Here is a 16661-nt window from a genome sequence, read left to right as displayed (position 1 = left end):
CCCTCCCCGGTGGGGACCAGGACGTGTTTACTTCTCGGTCTGGCCTGGAGACCAGCGTGTACTCACTTGTTGGGGTTCCTGGAGCCCAGCGTCCAGTACTGAGACAGAACATTCTTTTCCTGAGGCAGCAGCTTCTTTGCCTGAAAGAACGTATGGTGCTCGACACAGGATTTCCACAGGGTTTTGCAAGACCGGTAATTTAGCATGTTGAAGGCCACAATGTGATCCCTGGATTCAGGCTGGGAGGAGAAACACAGCAGAGATGTCATCGGCACGGAAGCAGGCGCGAGGGCTCAGCGGCACCTCACGCCACACGGTGGCGGCCAGGTGAGACGCGGCAGGCCGCGGTGACTGGCTCCCACGGGCCTCGGCCACAGCCCGGCGCTGCAGGAATGCCCAGATCGTGGGCTCCTCAACCATCTTCATGGGAAAGGCGACCCGAGCCTACTCTTTGTCGGTATCTGTGGGCCTTCGTGAGCACCTCCCTTTCAGAGGTGCCTGCATTTCTGGGTTGGATATATTTGGAACAACCAGAAGGGCTGTCGGATACTTTCCTTTGAACATTTAGCTCTGGGCAAACCTCTCCCCGGGAGAGATGACTTTCACCCAGCAGACCACGGAAATAATTTCGTAACACTCTGGATTTCTCCACTTGCTTTTCCATAAAGCAGAGTGAAACAGAGTGCTCCTATGGAACCACCGCTTTAATTATCTGCTTTCCTTCTAGCCTCCCTGAGCTTAGGGTTTGTTTTCACGTTCAAGTACCGTCCTGTGCATTTCTAGGCCACCTTGAATCCTGTGGGGGGAGGAGAGGGAGCCCCAGAGGCTAGCCCTGGTTTTCTCTGGGCTTTTGTGCTTTTCTTTCTAAGTGCTCACTGCCATGGGGAGCCATTCTAGGTCCACACATTCCTTGCAGCACTGGGAAATGGACACGGTGACAGTAAGTGCAAAGCCTGCAGCGGAACCAGAGGGAGCCTGGTACCGTGGAAGGAGCAGCAGCTATGGTTTACATCCCAGCCCCTCCCCTTCGTAGTGAGGAGCCTGAGCTCCCTCACTGCTGAGCCCTTCTTCCTCTCGGACAACCAGACAGAGTCACTGGGAGTTGCTGGCAGGCCGGTCCCCTCTCAGGAGACACGCACAAAGGCCGGCATGCATTTGGGACTCATCGAGGGAAGGGACTGACCCTGCTGACACCTCCTGCTACTCGCCTGCACCAGGCGCTCCGACCAATGCTCTTGTATTTAATCCTCGCGATTAAATACAAGCAGGCAGTGCTGTGTTTCTGTAAAGAAGGTAACTCGGCTAGGCTAGGGGGAGGCGAGTAACCTGCCGGTTGGTACGTGGATGAGCTAGCCTGAACCCACCATCTGACTCCAAAGCTAGTTCCTTCTCCAACCAGACAAGCAGCGTGAGTTCTTCAGAGCTGCTGGGTCCTCGGGGCTCCGAGTTCCGTTTTCTTCCCGCCTGAGCCCTGCTCTTCCCTCCCTGCTCTGCACAAGGCAGACCGCCTTCACCCGCGGGAGGAGCCGAGGTGGTGAGAAACGAGAGACAAAGCCAGCGTAGGCGGAACTCACCTGCTTTTGCCGCTGATGTATAAAGAACTTTTTCCTTTTGAAAGAGATTTTTAGGATGTTCACCCTGCGTAAAGGACAAGAAAACACACCAAGAAAGCACATGAGGGATCGGTCGGGCGGTGGCTGCCGCCTCCCAGGGCACGTCCTCTGCTCCAGGGGCCGATGACCAGAGTTCACTTCCGTGTAGGTGTGATCACGGCTCCATCGCCTCGGCCCAACACCAAGCAGCTGACGGAAGCCAGGAGTCACATAGGAGCCGCTGGATTAGGATGTAGCTTTTAAACAACAAGAACTATGAGCAGCGTGCTCTTTGCTGCAGCTGCATTTGTGACAGCTCTGCGTGAGCTGGTGTGCACCTGGGGCAGACGGGGGTTGGGGGGGTGGGAGTGTGGAGCCACAGAAAGAGGACCCACATCCTAGTTCCTTACTCAACAGCTGTGTGCCCAGCAGCCCCTGGAATGTTTGCGTAACAACACAACTACAGCCACCGTGCACTGCGCGCTTTTTATATGCCAGGTCCCCTACTAAAAGCTTTACCAGCAGTCCCTCCCCTAGCCTTGCAACGGCCTGAGAAGTACATTTTATGATGCCCAGTTTTCAGATGAGGAAAGTGAGGCTCAGAGGCATCACCTCAGGGATCAGCTAGGATGCTTGAAGCTGGGGTCTGAGCGGTGCTCTTAGTCCTCCGCTGTGAAGTCTGCTGAACGGGGGACAGCGCTGCCTTGCCCATGGACTTGTCTTGTGGGGATTCAAGTCTTGGGTCCCCTGAGTTTTTAGACCAGAACTGAACACTTGGTAAAAAGTTCAATTAATGAGTAAAAATCGCATTGAAAACACAGTTCTTGTGCAGAGAAAGTTCTCAGAATTCTGGCCAATGCACTGCCCAGGATTTTTTTTTAACTCCAAAACCCAGCTTGCACCATTTTATCCACATCACCACAGGGGGACTCAGGGTGGGGCAGGGGACGCTGATAAAAACCAAACTGGCGTTCCCAAGTGCTGACTCTGGATCAGATTCAGAGGTCAGAGGTGAACACTTGGGAGAGTTTCCATCCTTTTTATTTTAGAAATAATCATTTAAAATTAGAGTCGACATTACTTTGGTTCAGCATATTTGTAAAGCACGATGCAGAAATAACAGAACCGGTTTGCACTTACCAAGGATAGAAACTTGTGCAAATATGTTTCCGGTACACAGCAATGCCCGCGGAGGCAATCCCGATCATTAGATCTAAATTGTGCAGATCCTGCCAAGAGGAAGAGCTCAGATTCACAGTGTGTTCTGGTCAGGCCCACGTCCTCGGGCGTCTCCCAACCACCCATGCTTTTATAAACAGCAACGCGCAGAAGCTCCGAAGGGAAAACATTACGGAAAAGAGGCCAAAATCCCTTCTAAGTGGACACTGAAGATCTAAGTATTAGTACCAGGTTCTTTCAAGTAAACGCACTGCCAGTAACACCCGCTCCACCGGTTTCAAAAAGTTACCAGGCCCTTCTGCTCATTCCACAGAATGACTGAGATGAAATTTGATTCTACATTTTCAACAATGAGTATGAGGTGTTATTAACATCACAAAGGCCCTGCCCCTGCACAGCTTTCTGTAGATCTCAACTCCTGCCACTAGAATGGAGTGAAAACCACGGACTCTAAATCCAATCAAAATGTAAAAGCTGCTTATACTAGTAAATCCAGTAAGTTCAACATCTGCTAAGAACCTGTGTGCTAGGCATGCTATAGAGAACGAAGATACAGAAGGAAGACACAGCCACTGTAAGCTGTTTCAGTTTGTTTGGAAACAGGTATCAGTAAACAAAATTTAAAAATAAAACAGTTCCTTCTCACCCCTGGCCCGGTAACTCTATTGGTTAGCGCGTCATCCCGATACACCAAGGTTGCAAGTTCAATCTCTGGTCATGGCACATACATGAAGCAACCAATGTATGTGTAAATAAATGGAACAAGTTGATGTTCCTCTCTCTCTCCTTTCCTCTCCCTCTCAAATCAATAAATAAAAATTAAAAAAACAAAGTCCCTACCTTGAGTCACCTGTCCCCCTATGTACCCAATCAGATACTTGTAATTACAAAGCAAGAGCAGAGCTTGACTCGGTCTGTGTTATTTTGAGCTACCAAGCATCAACTTTTCCTTCTGTATAATAACGATGACCGGGCACATCTCTAAGGGTTTTTATCAGTCTGAAAACAGGGAATATAAGTAAAGAACACAGAACAGGCATTGGGGACAACTCACTTTGGAAAAAACGATGTGAACACGGGAATTAGAAAAACTGATCAAAGAACACAGTGCCGATATCACCAAGGATCCAGAGAACATTCCCTATTGGGCACCCAACCGAAATCACACACATAAGCAAAACCAAATGTCATTGGTGGAAACTAGAGTTGCATTTAAACATGACACTTGGAATCAAAATAAGGGGAAAATACTAAGCAGGTGGTACAGACACACAAATGAGCAAATAAAGACAAAGTGGAGCACAAAATAAGGAAATCAGTGAGTGGCTTGGGTGGGCAGTGACCTGAGTCTCCAACCTCCTGGGTCTGTGGTCTTTCAGTCTGCACTTCAACCTCAGCAGCACAGACAGTTACGGATCCCTAAGTTCCCACACCCATCCCAACGTCTCCCAGATCCACTTGTCCAAGGCAGGGGCATAGGACTATGTGCAATACGGTCAGAAGTGACAGTGTGTTTCTTATGAGTGGTGTGCAACCCCCCAGCTTCCTCTTGTGACGGGCACGAGGCCTTGTGTGAAAAATGGTGAGGCCACCAGACAGGGGCGGCCTAGGCTGCTGAGTCATACCTGGAGGAGGGCGCCCTGGCGTTGTCAGGACCCGCTGCAGACTCTGAACTACAGAGAAACTTGGCCGTGTTAAGTTTCTGATATTTAGGGGGTTTTGGTTGATGCGGCATAGCCAGGGGTAACCCTACTCCCTCTGCTACCTGGCAGGTGTCAGCTGGCCAAAGGACCCTCATGGGGCACTGTGGGTGGGGAGAACACAGATCAACAGGAGCAGGTATAAAGCCTACTTCACCACGGAAGAAAGTTCTCCACAACATTCCACTAGAGAAAAGGTATTATTTGCAAATGGAATAAAATTTAATGGTCAAGTCCCAAAGTTGATATTTTGTAAGATCCGGTATCTTTAAAATACATATATTGATTTCAGAGAGGAGGGAAAAGGAGAGAGAGAAACATCAATGATGAAAGAGAATCATTGATTGCCTGCCTCCCACACACTCATTACTGGGGATTGAGCCCGAAACTTGTGCCTGTGCCCTTGAAAGGAATCAAACTGGGACCCTTCAGTCCGCAGGCTGATGCTCTCTCCACTGAATTAAACAGGCTAGGGCTAGATTTAGTATGTTTTTCCTACTTTGTTACCTACCTTTGTTACCTAACTTGCCTGCCACAATTACGCGCTTGAAGGAAGTGTTTCTATGCATTCCAAAAACATTATACAGAGATAAAATGTGGCCATTGACTGACTCAACTTCCCTTAGTCTTATCTGCAAAAGGAGATAATTAGGCTACCAATGTCAAAGGTTGCTATAATCTTTAAATGAGACCTTATGGTTTCCTATGAGACATCAGGAACAAATGACTAGGTGTTCTACCAATTATTTTCTTTCTTTCGGATATGATGTGGGCCAATTACAGCTATAAAAAGTAAAGGTCAGATATCAATTGAAAGGGCTGGGGTCATGTACCCAAGCCACTACTTAGGTGCTATTAAGTCCACAAGTATCAGTTACTCCATCTGTAAAAAGGGAGTAACGATAATACCCCATGGGAAACAAGCTACTGTGTGGCAGATGAAAAGTGCTCAGAAAATAATTGATGTTAGTCCATTTTATGTAAAAAGTCACAACCAGCCCTGGCTCGTGCTGTCCAGTGGTTAGAGTGTCGGCCCAAGCACCAAAGCGTCTTAGGTTCCATTCCTGGGCAAGGGCACATACCTGAGTTACAGGATTGATCCCCGGCCCTGGTTGGGGACGCTTGCAGGAGGCAACCAATCCATGTGTCTCTTTCTCAATGACACAACCAATTTAAAATATTTTCATAATCACACAATGGTAATTTTTAAAAAATGACAGTTGAGTAATTAGCTCTAATTTGAGCAGCACTGAGATTAAATAGTAGAAACCTTAGCTCATTAAAGCGTTACTTAGAAAACAGACTTCTATACCATTTTTGCTTTAATAACCACAATATAAAATGGCCATGCAAAAATTACTGGTTCTTAACCCTCATGACTCTCCCCAAATAAAGCCTTCAAGTACAAAGCAACCATGAAAAAAAGCAACTGAAGAAATAACCAGCAACACTCAATATTACTTTATAAACTTCCAAACATCTAAAAAAAAGTCTTTTTTTTTTCTTTTGCAAAAGCAAGACTTTTAGAAGATATTTCCAAACTTTCAGAAATTAAAGTCGAAGTAATTTTTGGAAGCCAAATGTGCCCAAGCTACTTACCCGGCCACCGTGCAGCTCCACGCCATAGAAGTCGAGGGTTCGTGCGATGTTGATGAAGCAAGATTCCGCTTCTGACTGCTTCAGCCCACTGCAGAAGAGAGGAGATGCAGCGTGCACCCATGAGAGGACGGCAACTCCGATGTAAAAGCTGAAGGCAAATCTAAAAAATCTGCTAGCATTACCCTAAGGGTACTAAATGCCTCATGGCGCCTAACCCTAAATTCCTGAAGCTTAATCGAACCCTAAGTTCTACGAAACCAGGGTTTCCTTCTCGTCCACTCAGACGTCTAGCCCATCATTTCACTATTAAAGACGCCTTCTCCTTGAGCGGGCTCCCCATGATCGGACAGCAGAGACCGTCCGTCGCCTTCAGAATTCCCACCCTACTGATTCCCAGCTGCTGAGCAGGTAACTGGGTAGGTCTTTCTGCCTTTATCTACCCTTTTAGCAGCAGCCTCCAACTTCCAAACGTCACTGTACTATTTTTAGGACGTTGGCTCCTGCCGGGGGAGCAATTCTGGGAGGCGGGATTGGCGGTGCCTTTTAGAAGGGACGCTGGGTGCTTGGCCTTTGTTTTTATGGCCTTCCCAAGGTCCCTCGAGACCGGCCTTCCAGTCAGGGGGGGCCGGCAGCTGTGAGTCAGCTGAGGCGAGGAACCAGGAGGCCAGAGGGGGTGTGTTTGTTGCAGGGAAGGCTCGGCTCCAGGCAGTCGCAGAAGCCTTGGGCTCCATTCTGGAAGTGAGGCAATTCCATGACCCGGTGCCAAGAGAGGACTGCAGACTGAGCCAGCCTGTCGGCACTTCTGTCCACCTGCCCCGTGCATTCGACCCCACCTGAAGGCGTGGACCATTTTACTCAATGGGGTGAACTGTTCAAAGGGTTGGCTGGTTAAGGGCCCGTGAGTGGGGCAGTCAGATTTAAAAGGGGCCTTTCCCTTCAGGAGTTAACGGATTTGCACTGCATCCGGGCCAAGAGCGCAGCAAATCGCCCTGAACTCTTACCGCGTTTTACACGTGACAGAATGCCAGTCCTGCCAAATATACACGCCCTCGTTACAGCTCAAAGGCTCGCAAACCCCCGGCATCCTGAAAGGATGCGTGAACAAAGGAGAGAGGAGAACAGAGCACACACAGGGGACACAGGGCTCACGGTACCCACTGGGGGTTCCCAAAGTAGGCCACCCATCCCTGCTCTCACCTGTGCTGCTCGTGGAGCGATTCCACCTTCGTGACAAAGTCATCGTTCTGATCTGGTATAAACTGGCTCTCAGAAAGATAGCCCGGGTGGTGGATGGAAGGATTATAGTCTCCAAAATGAGCTAGCAAGACAGAATGGGGAGGAAAACGTCCTTTCAACAAGGTCTGCTTTTACAAGCATCACAAGAAAAAAAAAACATTAATTGGAAACATTCTCCCCCAAAAGTTCTGCCCCCACAGGAACCTGAGCGTGGCCTCAGCTCCAGATCCCACATTCACGACTTGTCCTCTCCCCACGGGCGAAGCGCTGCCCCGCGTGCTCCAACCAAATTCTCTCTGCCCCTGGGGCTCACACGAGAGGGGAAGGGGAGATGGGTCGAATCCAGGTCCTGTTCTAATCCCACATCTGGTCGGCACAGCAGTTTGTGCTTATACCCCCGGATAAAGAAAAACAGGGAAACCCGCTCAGAGCAAGGCTACTCTCTGCGCGCCAGGCGCTGGGCCGGCTCTCTCTCTCTGCAAATTCTCTCTGCCCCTGGGGGTCGGTCACACGAGAGGGGAAGGGGAGATGGGTGGAATCTAGGTCCTGTTCTAATCCCACATCTGGTCGGCACAGCAGTTTGTGCTTATACCCCTGGATAAAGAAAAACAGGAGAACCTGCTCAGAGTGGGTTGTTTTAACACTGGACCGACCTGCTCTGAGAAATGGGTGAAGTCTGCATCTTGACTCACACCTCCTGGAGTCCAGGAAGTGTGGAAGGGAGGAAGCCAGGGTGTGTTCAGAGGCCCTGGGGTGGGGCAGGGAGTGTGAGGAATAGGAGTAGGTGGGACTGAAGGGTCTAGACCCTGGCAAGGCTGAGGGAAGAGTCTGGGGGAAGGAGGAAACATTCTTAGGGGACTCGGGTGCTAGGAAGACCGATGATGGGGCTGGCAGGGAAATAACATTGGGGACTTGCAACCAGAGAGGGGGAAGGAAAAGGGCCCACAGAGGAACTCCCAGACTAGCCCCTGGGCCTAATGGCACTTTCCCCTCCAGGTCCTGGACTGTTCTCTGCAGACGGGCCCGCTGGGGGCTGTGTGGGATGGGCATTCCTGAGAGCTGTGCAGTGCGTACCCAACCTGTCCCCGTGTGGGTGGCTGCCCTGAGGACTCGAGCACCTGAATGTGCCTCTGACTGTGGGAGACTGGGGGAAAAGAACCCCGGGTGGGGGGCCAAGGACCTGGCCTGGGTATCTGTATAGAAGCAGGAGTGAGAAAGACAGTGCCTAGCTGTGGCAGACAATGAATCTAGTATTTCACTTTCTTGACAAGACAAGGCTATTTCATCTTTCCAAAGGTTTTCATGTTGTCTTCCTGCGGCTGGCTTCAATGCCAAGGGGCTTCTGAGGACTTAGGATTGTTGCAGAGTACCCACTCAGCACAGAAGGTTTCTAAGTCTAACACCACTCGGCCGCCGCCGTCACACAGGCATGGGCTGGGGAGAGCGGGGTGATGCCTCAGGGCCAGCCCCAGGCAGGGCCGCTTTCTGGGATCACATTGTAAGGAAGGGTTCGTTTCCTCCTTGCACTGTTTCTTTTGGGCTGGGAGTGGGCCAACTCATCTTTAGGGCCTAACTCTTGGACATGGCAGGCAGTAGGTGCTCAGAACTGACTTGAATGGAGGCCACTGCAAAGTTCAGCTTTGGAAGGGAAGAGGGCAGAAAGCCACGTGATCTATGCATGCGGACGTGGTCAAGGGTAAACCACAGGCCATGAAGGCCAGCCAACTGTGGCTAAGCTGTGCATGGAAATGTGCAGACTGGATGATGTCAGCACAAGTGTTGCTTGCAAGTGAGCCTGTGCACAGTTAAGTGTGCAATGGCATGTACAGAAGTCACTTAGGTGTCCTGACCCAGGGTCCACAGAGAGGAAAGGTCAAGGAAGCCATGGCATCCAAACTCCTCATGTTAAAGGGCAGGAAACGAACGTGCAGAGAGGAGAAGGGACTTGTCCGACCACAGTGCCATTTTTTAGCAGTCCAGATCAGAATGCAGGCGATCCACACTTCGGCCAGTGCACCTGCCAATCCATCAACCTGCCTGCCAGGCCAGAGCTGCTGCAGCCAGTGGTCATGACCCCAAAGGGCAACCGAATGCCACAAATGATGTTCCTGAGCCTGGAGGCAGAGTCCTACTAATTTTACTGTGTTGGTTCCTTTAGCTCAGAAGACCCTCTTGGATCTTGATTCTTTTGTCCATCATATAACTAGCAGTCCCAACCCAGCATGAACGGCAAGGCTCTCTCTTTAGGCAAGTCACCCACCAATGTCTGAACTGAACACAGATAGATGAACCTCCCTGAAGGGTGGTTTTCCCTTGAAATCTCAGCCGGCCACTCTGTGTAAGTCCTGTGCTGACCACTAGGGGGAAACAAAGTTAACCGGTGACACAACATCTGGAAAGCCCAGGGAGGTTTCCACTTTGATTCCAAGGAGGTCACCGTAAGAGAGATACCCCTGATAACCCTGACATAGGGGATGCTTTCATCCCCGTTAAACAGATAATGGAACCGAGACTCAAGGAAGGGGCCTGCCCACTGCTGCTTAGCTGGTGGAGCCTAGACTCTGACCACCATCGCACTCTTTATTTACTACACACACGCCCAAGCCATACATGCAAAAGCTAATTATAGCAACAGGGAAGGGATACGAGGGCTTCTACCTGGGAAATACCTTGCCTTTTCAGTCCCATGCATTCTTCTGGCTGGCATTTTACATTTTGTAAAAACGAGAGAGTATGTTGCGGGAACTCAAACGTGTGGCATCTCAAGTGTCCATGCCATTCCTCCAACTCCCACTCAATCTTCGAGGCTCTTCTGGGGGATCTTCCCTGGGAAGCTGATCTGGGCTCCCTCCCTCTCCCCCACCCCAGGCAAGACCAGCAGGTCCTCTGTGCTCACCCCACCGCCAGCATCGCCTGGTCCACCTCTGCCTGCCCACCAGTATGGCAGCCGCTGGCCACCTGTGACTACTGAGCACTTGAAGGTGGCCAGTCCACACTGAGATGTGCTGCCAGTGCAAAGACTGATGGGTTTTCAAAGGCATAGTACAAAAAGAGTAAAATATCTCATTAATAAGTTTTTTCACTGATTACATACTAAAATGATAATATTCTGGATATACTGGGTTAAATATATTAAAACTAATCTCACCTGTTTCATTTTACTTTTTTAATGTGGCTACTCAAGAATTACATACAGAGCTCACATTATATTTCTACTAATATATATAATAGTAGAATATATATGTATATAATATATATATACATATATATATATATATATATATATATATATATATATATATATATATATATATATATAAATATAATATACCCATGAGCTCTATGGAAACTCTAAAAATAAATTCCTAAGATCCCAGCAGCATGTAGAGTGACACCAAGCAGGAAGCAGGAATGACCTCCAGCAAATTCCGTAACTTAGGTGGGGCTCAGTTTCCTGGTCTGTAAGAGGTGGCCACGGGGGTTCGTTGTGGAAATCAAATCCAAAATGTGAGCAAAGCCTCCAGAAAAGGTAATGGGCGATAGGTGTCTTCCACTTTATGGGCTCCCGGGGAGAAAACCTCACACCACTGCTCAGCTACTCTTTTTCCTTCAACCACCTTCCTGAGTGCAAGAGCCCTGAGCTGAGGGAAAGAGTAAGTCAGGCTGAGAGAGGAACTATCCGGACAACCAGAGACGCTTGCCCTTAAGAAGGGAGAGGGACACAGTCAAACAGGAGAAGCCGATGGCTTTCCCGAAACAGGGGTCAGAACAACCCGTCCGTTCATTCGTGACACGCTCCCTTGTGACTTACATTGTACTGCATAGGATGCCAGAACCACCGCTGAGTTAAGAGGGCAGGTCAACCTATCAGAAGAAAAACGCATTAGCAAAGGCACACGAGCCCGAAACACTCATTGATCACCTGTCTTTTCTTTCTTGAGTTAAGCATGAGACACACCATGAGCCACAGCAAAGACACATTTATGATACAACTATTAAGCAGCAAAGATGAATGTAACATTAGAGATTTCTAGAAATGGAAAGAACACGTTTCCATGTTTAAAAATAACACACGTAAATACATATGCCATGGAGGTCATGGCTGGCCAGAGTTTGGCTGGTCAAGAGAGGCCAGGCTCATATTGCTAAGAAAATGGAACGCTTAGGTCCACGGGCGCCCTTCCTATCTTTCGGGTAAAGACATGAGACTTTTCTTAGGGCTTTCTAACTACATCCCTAAGGTCTGCTGACTCAATGAATCTCAATTACTCACTTTCTAAAAGGGAAAAATACAAAGGCATTATGAATTTTAAAACCCCAGTGAGTTTTAAAATATATATTTTTTATTGATATTTTACAGAGAGGAAGGGAAAGGGATAGAGAGCTAGAAACATCGATGAGAGAGAAACATCGACCAGCTGCCTCTTGCACACCCCCTACCAGGGAAGTGCCCGCAACCAAGGTACATGCCCTTGACCGGAATCGAACCTGGGGCCTTTCAGTCCTTAGACCGACGCTCTACCACCGAGCCAAATCGGTCCCAGTGAGTTTTAGATTACCCAATTAAATCAGTTATTTAAGACTCCTCAATCTATGTGCGCCCTGAAGCTTCCAGTCTATGGAGAACGCTCTGTCCACCTCTCAAGCTCCTGCCATCTGCCAGGAGTCCACAGGCTCCAGACTGGACTTGTTCTTCTACCCTCTTAAGCTCACTGCCCTTTGGTATACCCCATCTCTGCCAGTGATTCCATCTCTGTCTCGGTCATATTTCAAATCCTCTGAGTGCTCCTTTTTCTCCGCTCCACCCGGGGTTCCACGGTCTACTGAGGAGCCCGGCCAGCAGGCCCGGAGCGGGGTCATCGCGAGGGGGAGGGGTGCATTGGGGAAGGGCTGAACGAAGCCGCAGGAATGAAGGCTTGCAGGGTGGAGAGACAGATTTTCAAAGCATTCTTCCCAGCAAACCCATGGGAAAGGGGAGAAAACACACGGTTTCCATGGCAGCCCATGGAGATATGAGTCACCCCAACATCTCTGACTAATCTGGCCGGCCTGTCTTGTGTGCTGCCTGTGTGCTGGCCCTGCAGCTGCTTGGGAAGGTGGCCTTCCCTCCCCGCGGGACCCCGACTTAGCGCTTCTAAATGCTCTCTCCAAGTCGGAGATACATCCAGGGATGCTCACTGTCTCTCTGTTCGTCTGGAGACCCAGAGAGTCCATGGGGAGAGCAAACATCAGCCACTCGCTCTCCTGCCAAGATGGGCTTCAGTGACATCTCAGCCGGGTTCTTGCTACAGAAAGAGCAGTTGAATGGGATTTGGGGAACATCTTAGGGGAGAAGCTAAAGGGTCTGTGGGCATTCCTGAGAGCTGTGCAGTGAGTACCCAACCTGAACCAGTGTGGGTGGCTGTGCAGTGAGTACCCAACCTGAACCAGTGTGGGTGGCTGTGCAGTGAGTACCCAACAATCCTACGGGTCAGTCAGGAAGGAAAACATCTCCACTAAGAGTGTAAACATGGTACAGAGCAGAGAACACCGAAAGCCTGAGTTGTACTCTGTGATTCAGCACTCCTTGTGGAAAGTGAGGTGCAGAAGATGCTCACAGGCCGCATCTTCCTAACAGACCCTTTCCTTCTCTCCGGGCTTTGGGGGTTTCCATCTGGGGGACGAGATGGCTTTTCTCAGCAGAAGGAACTGATGCCTCCGGTACTGCCTATCACGGACAGCTCAAACAGGTCAGGGCACGATTCGACACCCAGGAGGAACGCTCACTAGATCCACTAGGTCCGTCAGAGGATCCTGAGAAGCAGCTGGCAGCGGCAGGACCTCCCCTCAGACAGGTGGTGAGGGCCGCCTGCCAACCCGGTAGTGACAAGAACCCCAGGGTTCTCAGCCAGGAATTCGATCAATTCCCACAAAACTGCCAAGGGAGATTTCGTTTGGAGGAGAAAAAAACTGAAGATGATCGATTTCCAACACGTGGGGAGCTGGACTGAAAGCTCCGGAAGGGCAGGGCCTTGCCCTATACCGTCCAGCACAGTTGAGTGCCAGCACAGGTGCTTGCAAAGTATTTGTGAGACAAACCAATGAGTGAGGGGGAGGGGCATCTTTTCACTCACCACCCAGGGGGATACACCTCCTCACCTCGCTACCAATCCTAACCCCAGCGCATCGCAGCAGTGCGCAGACTCCCAGCCCACACCTGCATCTCCTCCTCCTGAAACCCTAGGACACATGCTCTCCACACTCATACTGGTCCTATGCAGCCTGCAAGCTCCCTTCCGAAAGCGAGAGCGCGAGGAGGCTCTGAAGACCGTCCTCAGCAGGACTGCACGGGCAGTGGGAGAGCGGATGGGGGGAATGGGAATGAGGTGGCCGTCCCCACCAGTCTACCTGCTGCACGTTCCTCCGGAAGCCAAGCGCAAACTTGGGACCGCTGGCTTGGCGTCTTCCGCCCGCCCTGAGCTTTCTGCACTTCACTTTCCAGCCACTGAGATGGTCCTGATACACAAGAAGTGCTGAATCACGGCAGGTGCTCATGTCTTCGAGCAGTGTCCCCAGAGAGGAAATGAATCACCCGCAGGTAGTCGGGGCTCCGAAGTGGACCTAAATGCGGCCTGACCTGCCTTCCTGAAGGAGGTCCTGTTCACTTTTGGGGTCCCTCCCTTCTCTGTAAAATTTCTCAGGTCTTTACGGGAAAGATATTTGTACCTTTTATAACAAAATCGAAACAACATGAAAATAATGTTATCGGTCCTTAGCCTCTGCAAACCAGGATCGAGTTGAACACACGTCCAAAGCACACGGAATGCTGCTTTCAACATCCACTCTCAGTGTGCGTGTAGCGTCGCTACCAGGGGTGCATGCTCATTCGATTAGAACCAGGGATTGTGCTAATCTGGCAGCTGACAAGGGGAAAAAGGATGCAAAATTCTCATTACCTTCCTTCACAGATATCCATCTTCAGTTGTAGGAAATACAAATGCCTATGAAACAATTATTTTCATTAATCCATCATATACTAATTGAAATAAGCAAAACAACAACAACAACAAAAACAAACAAACCAAAAAACCCCACCCAAAACACCATTGATGCATCAAGGATAAGACCTTTATTTAAAAAATAAAATACACAAAGGCACATTTTAATCTAAAGCATTAGGTATCATTTTGCACATTTCAAAGCTGCCCCTTCAGGAATAATGGCTCACATGGCTGTGTAAGTCTAAGTCTTGATTGGCAGAGCCTCATGCCACCTAATGCTGTCCTAAGGGGGGACGAGGCGGAAGCAGCCCATCCAGGATCAGCTGGTCAGTGAGTCCCAGACCCTCAGCCCGGACCTCCCCAATCAAACGTGGCGTGTCTGAGAGCACCAGGAACTACAGGCGTTTGCACCGGCAGCCCCTGCACACTGGAGTGGCTGCTGTTCTGAACGCGACATTCGCACACCCACGTGCCCTCTGCACGGAGTTGCTGAGGAGAGGAGGGTCTGTGAAGACATCTCCTTGGCTGGGGAGCAAGCACCCCGCTTGGGTTTTCTCCTGTGCCCCAGGAACTGTGGGTGCTCCAGCAAAAGCATAACCGTCAACTGCAGGCTGCCAGGACCTCCAAGCTGGATTGGGCACTTCTTTGTCAGCAGAATCACTTCGAAACCCGGGCGTGAGGTGTGGGCAGAGCTCAGTAAATCGTCAGACCCCCCTCTCAGCCTGGGAGCCCGCCCTCCAGCCAGGTGACGGGGATAGAGGCATCCACAGCGCCGTGCAGGCTGGGAAGGGCCTGCAGAGTGTTCTATTTAGGGATGCGGCACACCCGTGACACTTGGCTGCTCGCTCCTGCTCTTTTTTAAAGCCCGGACTCAGATGGGATAGACATTCCAGTGTCTGGCCAAGAGGACAAAAGCGAAACCTCTTGAAATACAATACAGATGCAGCAGAAGTGTTCAGGGGCCAGAGAGAGAGAGATCATTTTGGCCATGTAGACAGAGCATTCCCAGTATTCCTTCAAATTTATGCTTAAAGGTGAAGGTGCTGGTCTTTTGAAACGTGAGTGCCTCACACGGTATTGCACCTTCCTATGTGCACAGTCCCGGGCCGTGTGCATGGTATTTTAGAACGTACCGCCTCATTTCAGCTTCATAATAACTCTGTGAGGTAGGGACCACCACCTACATTTTTTTACAGAGGAGAACACTGATGTTCCAAGAGGTGATGTGGGGTCAGTTATGTCTTATTTTAACCTGGACACTAACACTATGGGAAAAAATCTGACTACACTACAGATTTACGTGGCTAATGGCTAAAAAGCTTAGGATCTATTTCCCAACACTGATGCTATTACTTTGACTGTAATCACCAGCTTCCCTCAAGGCGCTGAAGACCAGCCCTGAGAGACGGCAGACACAGACTTGCTGATTCACGTTTATTCCGTAATGGAATCTCTACCTTTTCCACCTAGAACATAATCCGTCCTTTCTAGTTTGTTTCTGTTTATCCCAGCTGACATTCAACCAGAATTAAGTGTTCTCTCCTTCCACAACACAACTGAGAGAAAGGAGAGAAGGGAGAGACTTAGACCTAATCCCGTGGTTAAAGCTGGGCTTTTGCGGATGAGCCCGGCTAATCGGAGCATCTTCCTAGGGATAGAAGCGAGAACACGAGGCTGGACATCGCCGTTCATCAAATGCTACCTTGTCGTACATTCAGCAAAGCTCCTGAGTGAACCCCATGACATCGTCACGAAGGGACCCGGATAGGGGCATGAGGCCTGAACCCAGCGGACCTCCCAGACATCTTAACGGAGCCTCATTTCGAGTCTGCCAGCAAATGAGATTCTGTTTAGAATGATCTTCATTGCTCAGAAGCATCCATCGTGGAGGGCATCATCAAGGGGACACTTCTTTCGCAGTTAGAATAAAGGAAAGACTTGGAGAAGAGACGCTGGCTGTGCCCATTTTCAGAATTCCAAGGATCGATCTTAGAGCACACCCCATCCAGGAGCTCAACTTCAGGAAAAAGCAACCCCTGCCTCCCTGCCTGGATCCTTAGGAAACAAATGTTACCTCTGTGTTCCTTCTCTGACTCTCGGGAGCTAAATTTCTAACTTTTGGAGAAGCTACCGAGCTGGGGTTTCAGGAAATTCTATGTGCCAGGAGCGCAGGTAAAACTCTTCATTTAAGTAAAAACCAACCACACACTCTCTCTTTCTTTCACACCCAGGGGTGGCTGCTGCCAGGCTCCTGCTGCATTGAAGAGAAATTTGGTGCCGAATCCTAGGAGGTGACATCTCTACGCTACACCACACTGGGGAGAAGACGGGAGGTGGTGAGTGGGGCTTAGAAGGAACGCATGGACAAACTGAAC

The 16661-nt window shown here is 49.8% G+C and overlaps 1 protein-coding gene across 15 annotated transcripts in view; it reads right to left on the bottom strand.

The window, feature by feature from the left end:
* The window catches only part of PTPN3 (protein tyrosine phosphatase non-receptor type 3), a 127184-nt gene that overhangs the window by 42496 nt on the left and 68027 nt on the right, over nt 1-16661 (bottom strand). For 11 of the 15 annotated variants that reach the window (XM_036433060.2, XM_036433061.2, XM_045579928.1 and 8 more), the window contains 7 exons: nt 14242-14286; nt 11118-11170; nt 7268-7388; nt 6071-6158; nt 2733-2821; nt 1575-1638; nt 67-239 (listed from right to left, as the gene is read on the bottom strand). In XM_036433060.2, the coding sequence (XP_036288953.1) occupies nt 67-239; nt 1575-1638; nt 2733-2821; nt 6071-6158; nt 7268-7388; nt 11118-11170; nt 14242-14286 (633 nt within the window). Of the gene's footprint in view, nt 1-66; nt 240-1574; nt 1639-2732; nt 2822-4536; nt 4658-6070; nt 6159-7267; nt 7389-11117; nt 11171-14241; nt 14287-16661 lie in introns of those variants that run through there. The other 4 variants (XM_036433073.2, XM_036433076.2, XM_045579931.1 and 1 more) reach the window with 4 other exon arrangements.

This window comes from Pipistrellus kuhlii, unplaced genomic scaffold (assembly GCF_014108245.1).
Source record: "Pipistrellus kuhlii isolate mPipKuh1 unplaced genomic scaffold, mPipKuh1.p scaffold_m20_p_12, whole genome shotgun sequence".
NCBI classification, from domain to species: domain Eukaryota; kingdom Metazoa; phylum Chordata; class Mammalia; order Chiroptera; family Vespertilionidae; genus Pipistrellus; species Pipistrellus kuhlii.
This window is presented reverse-complemented; position numbering and strand designations above follow the sequence as displayed.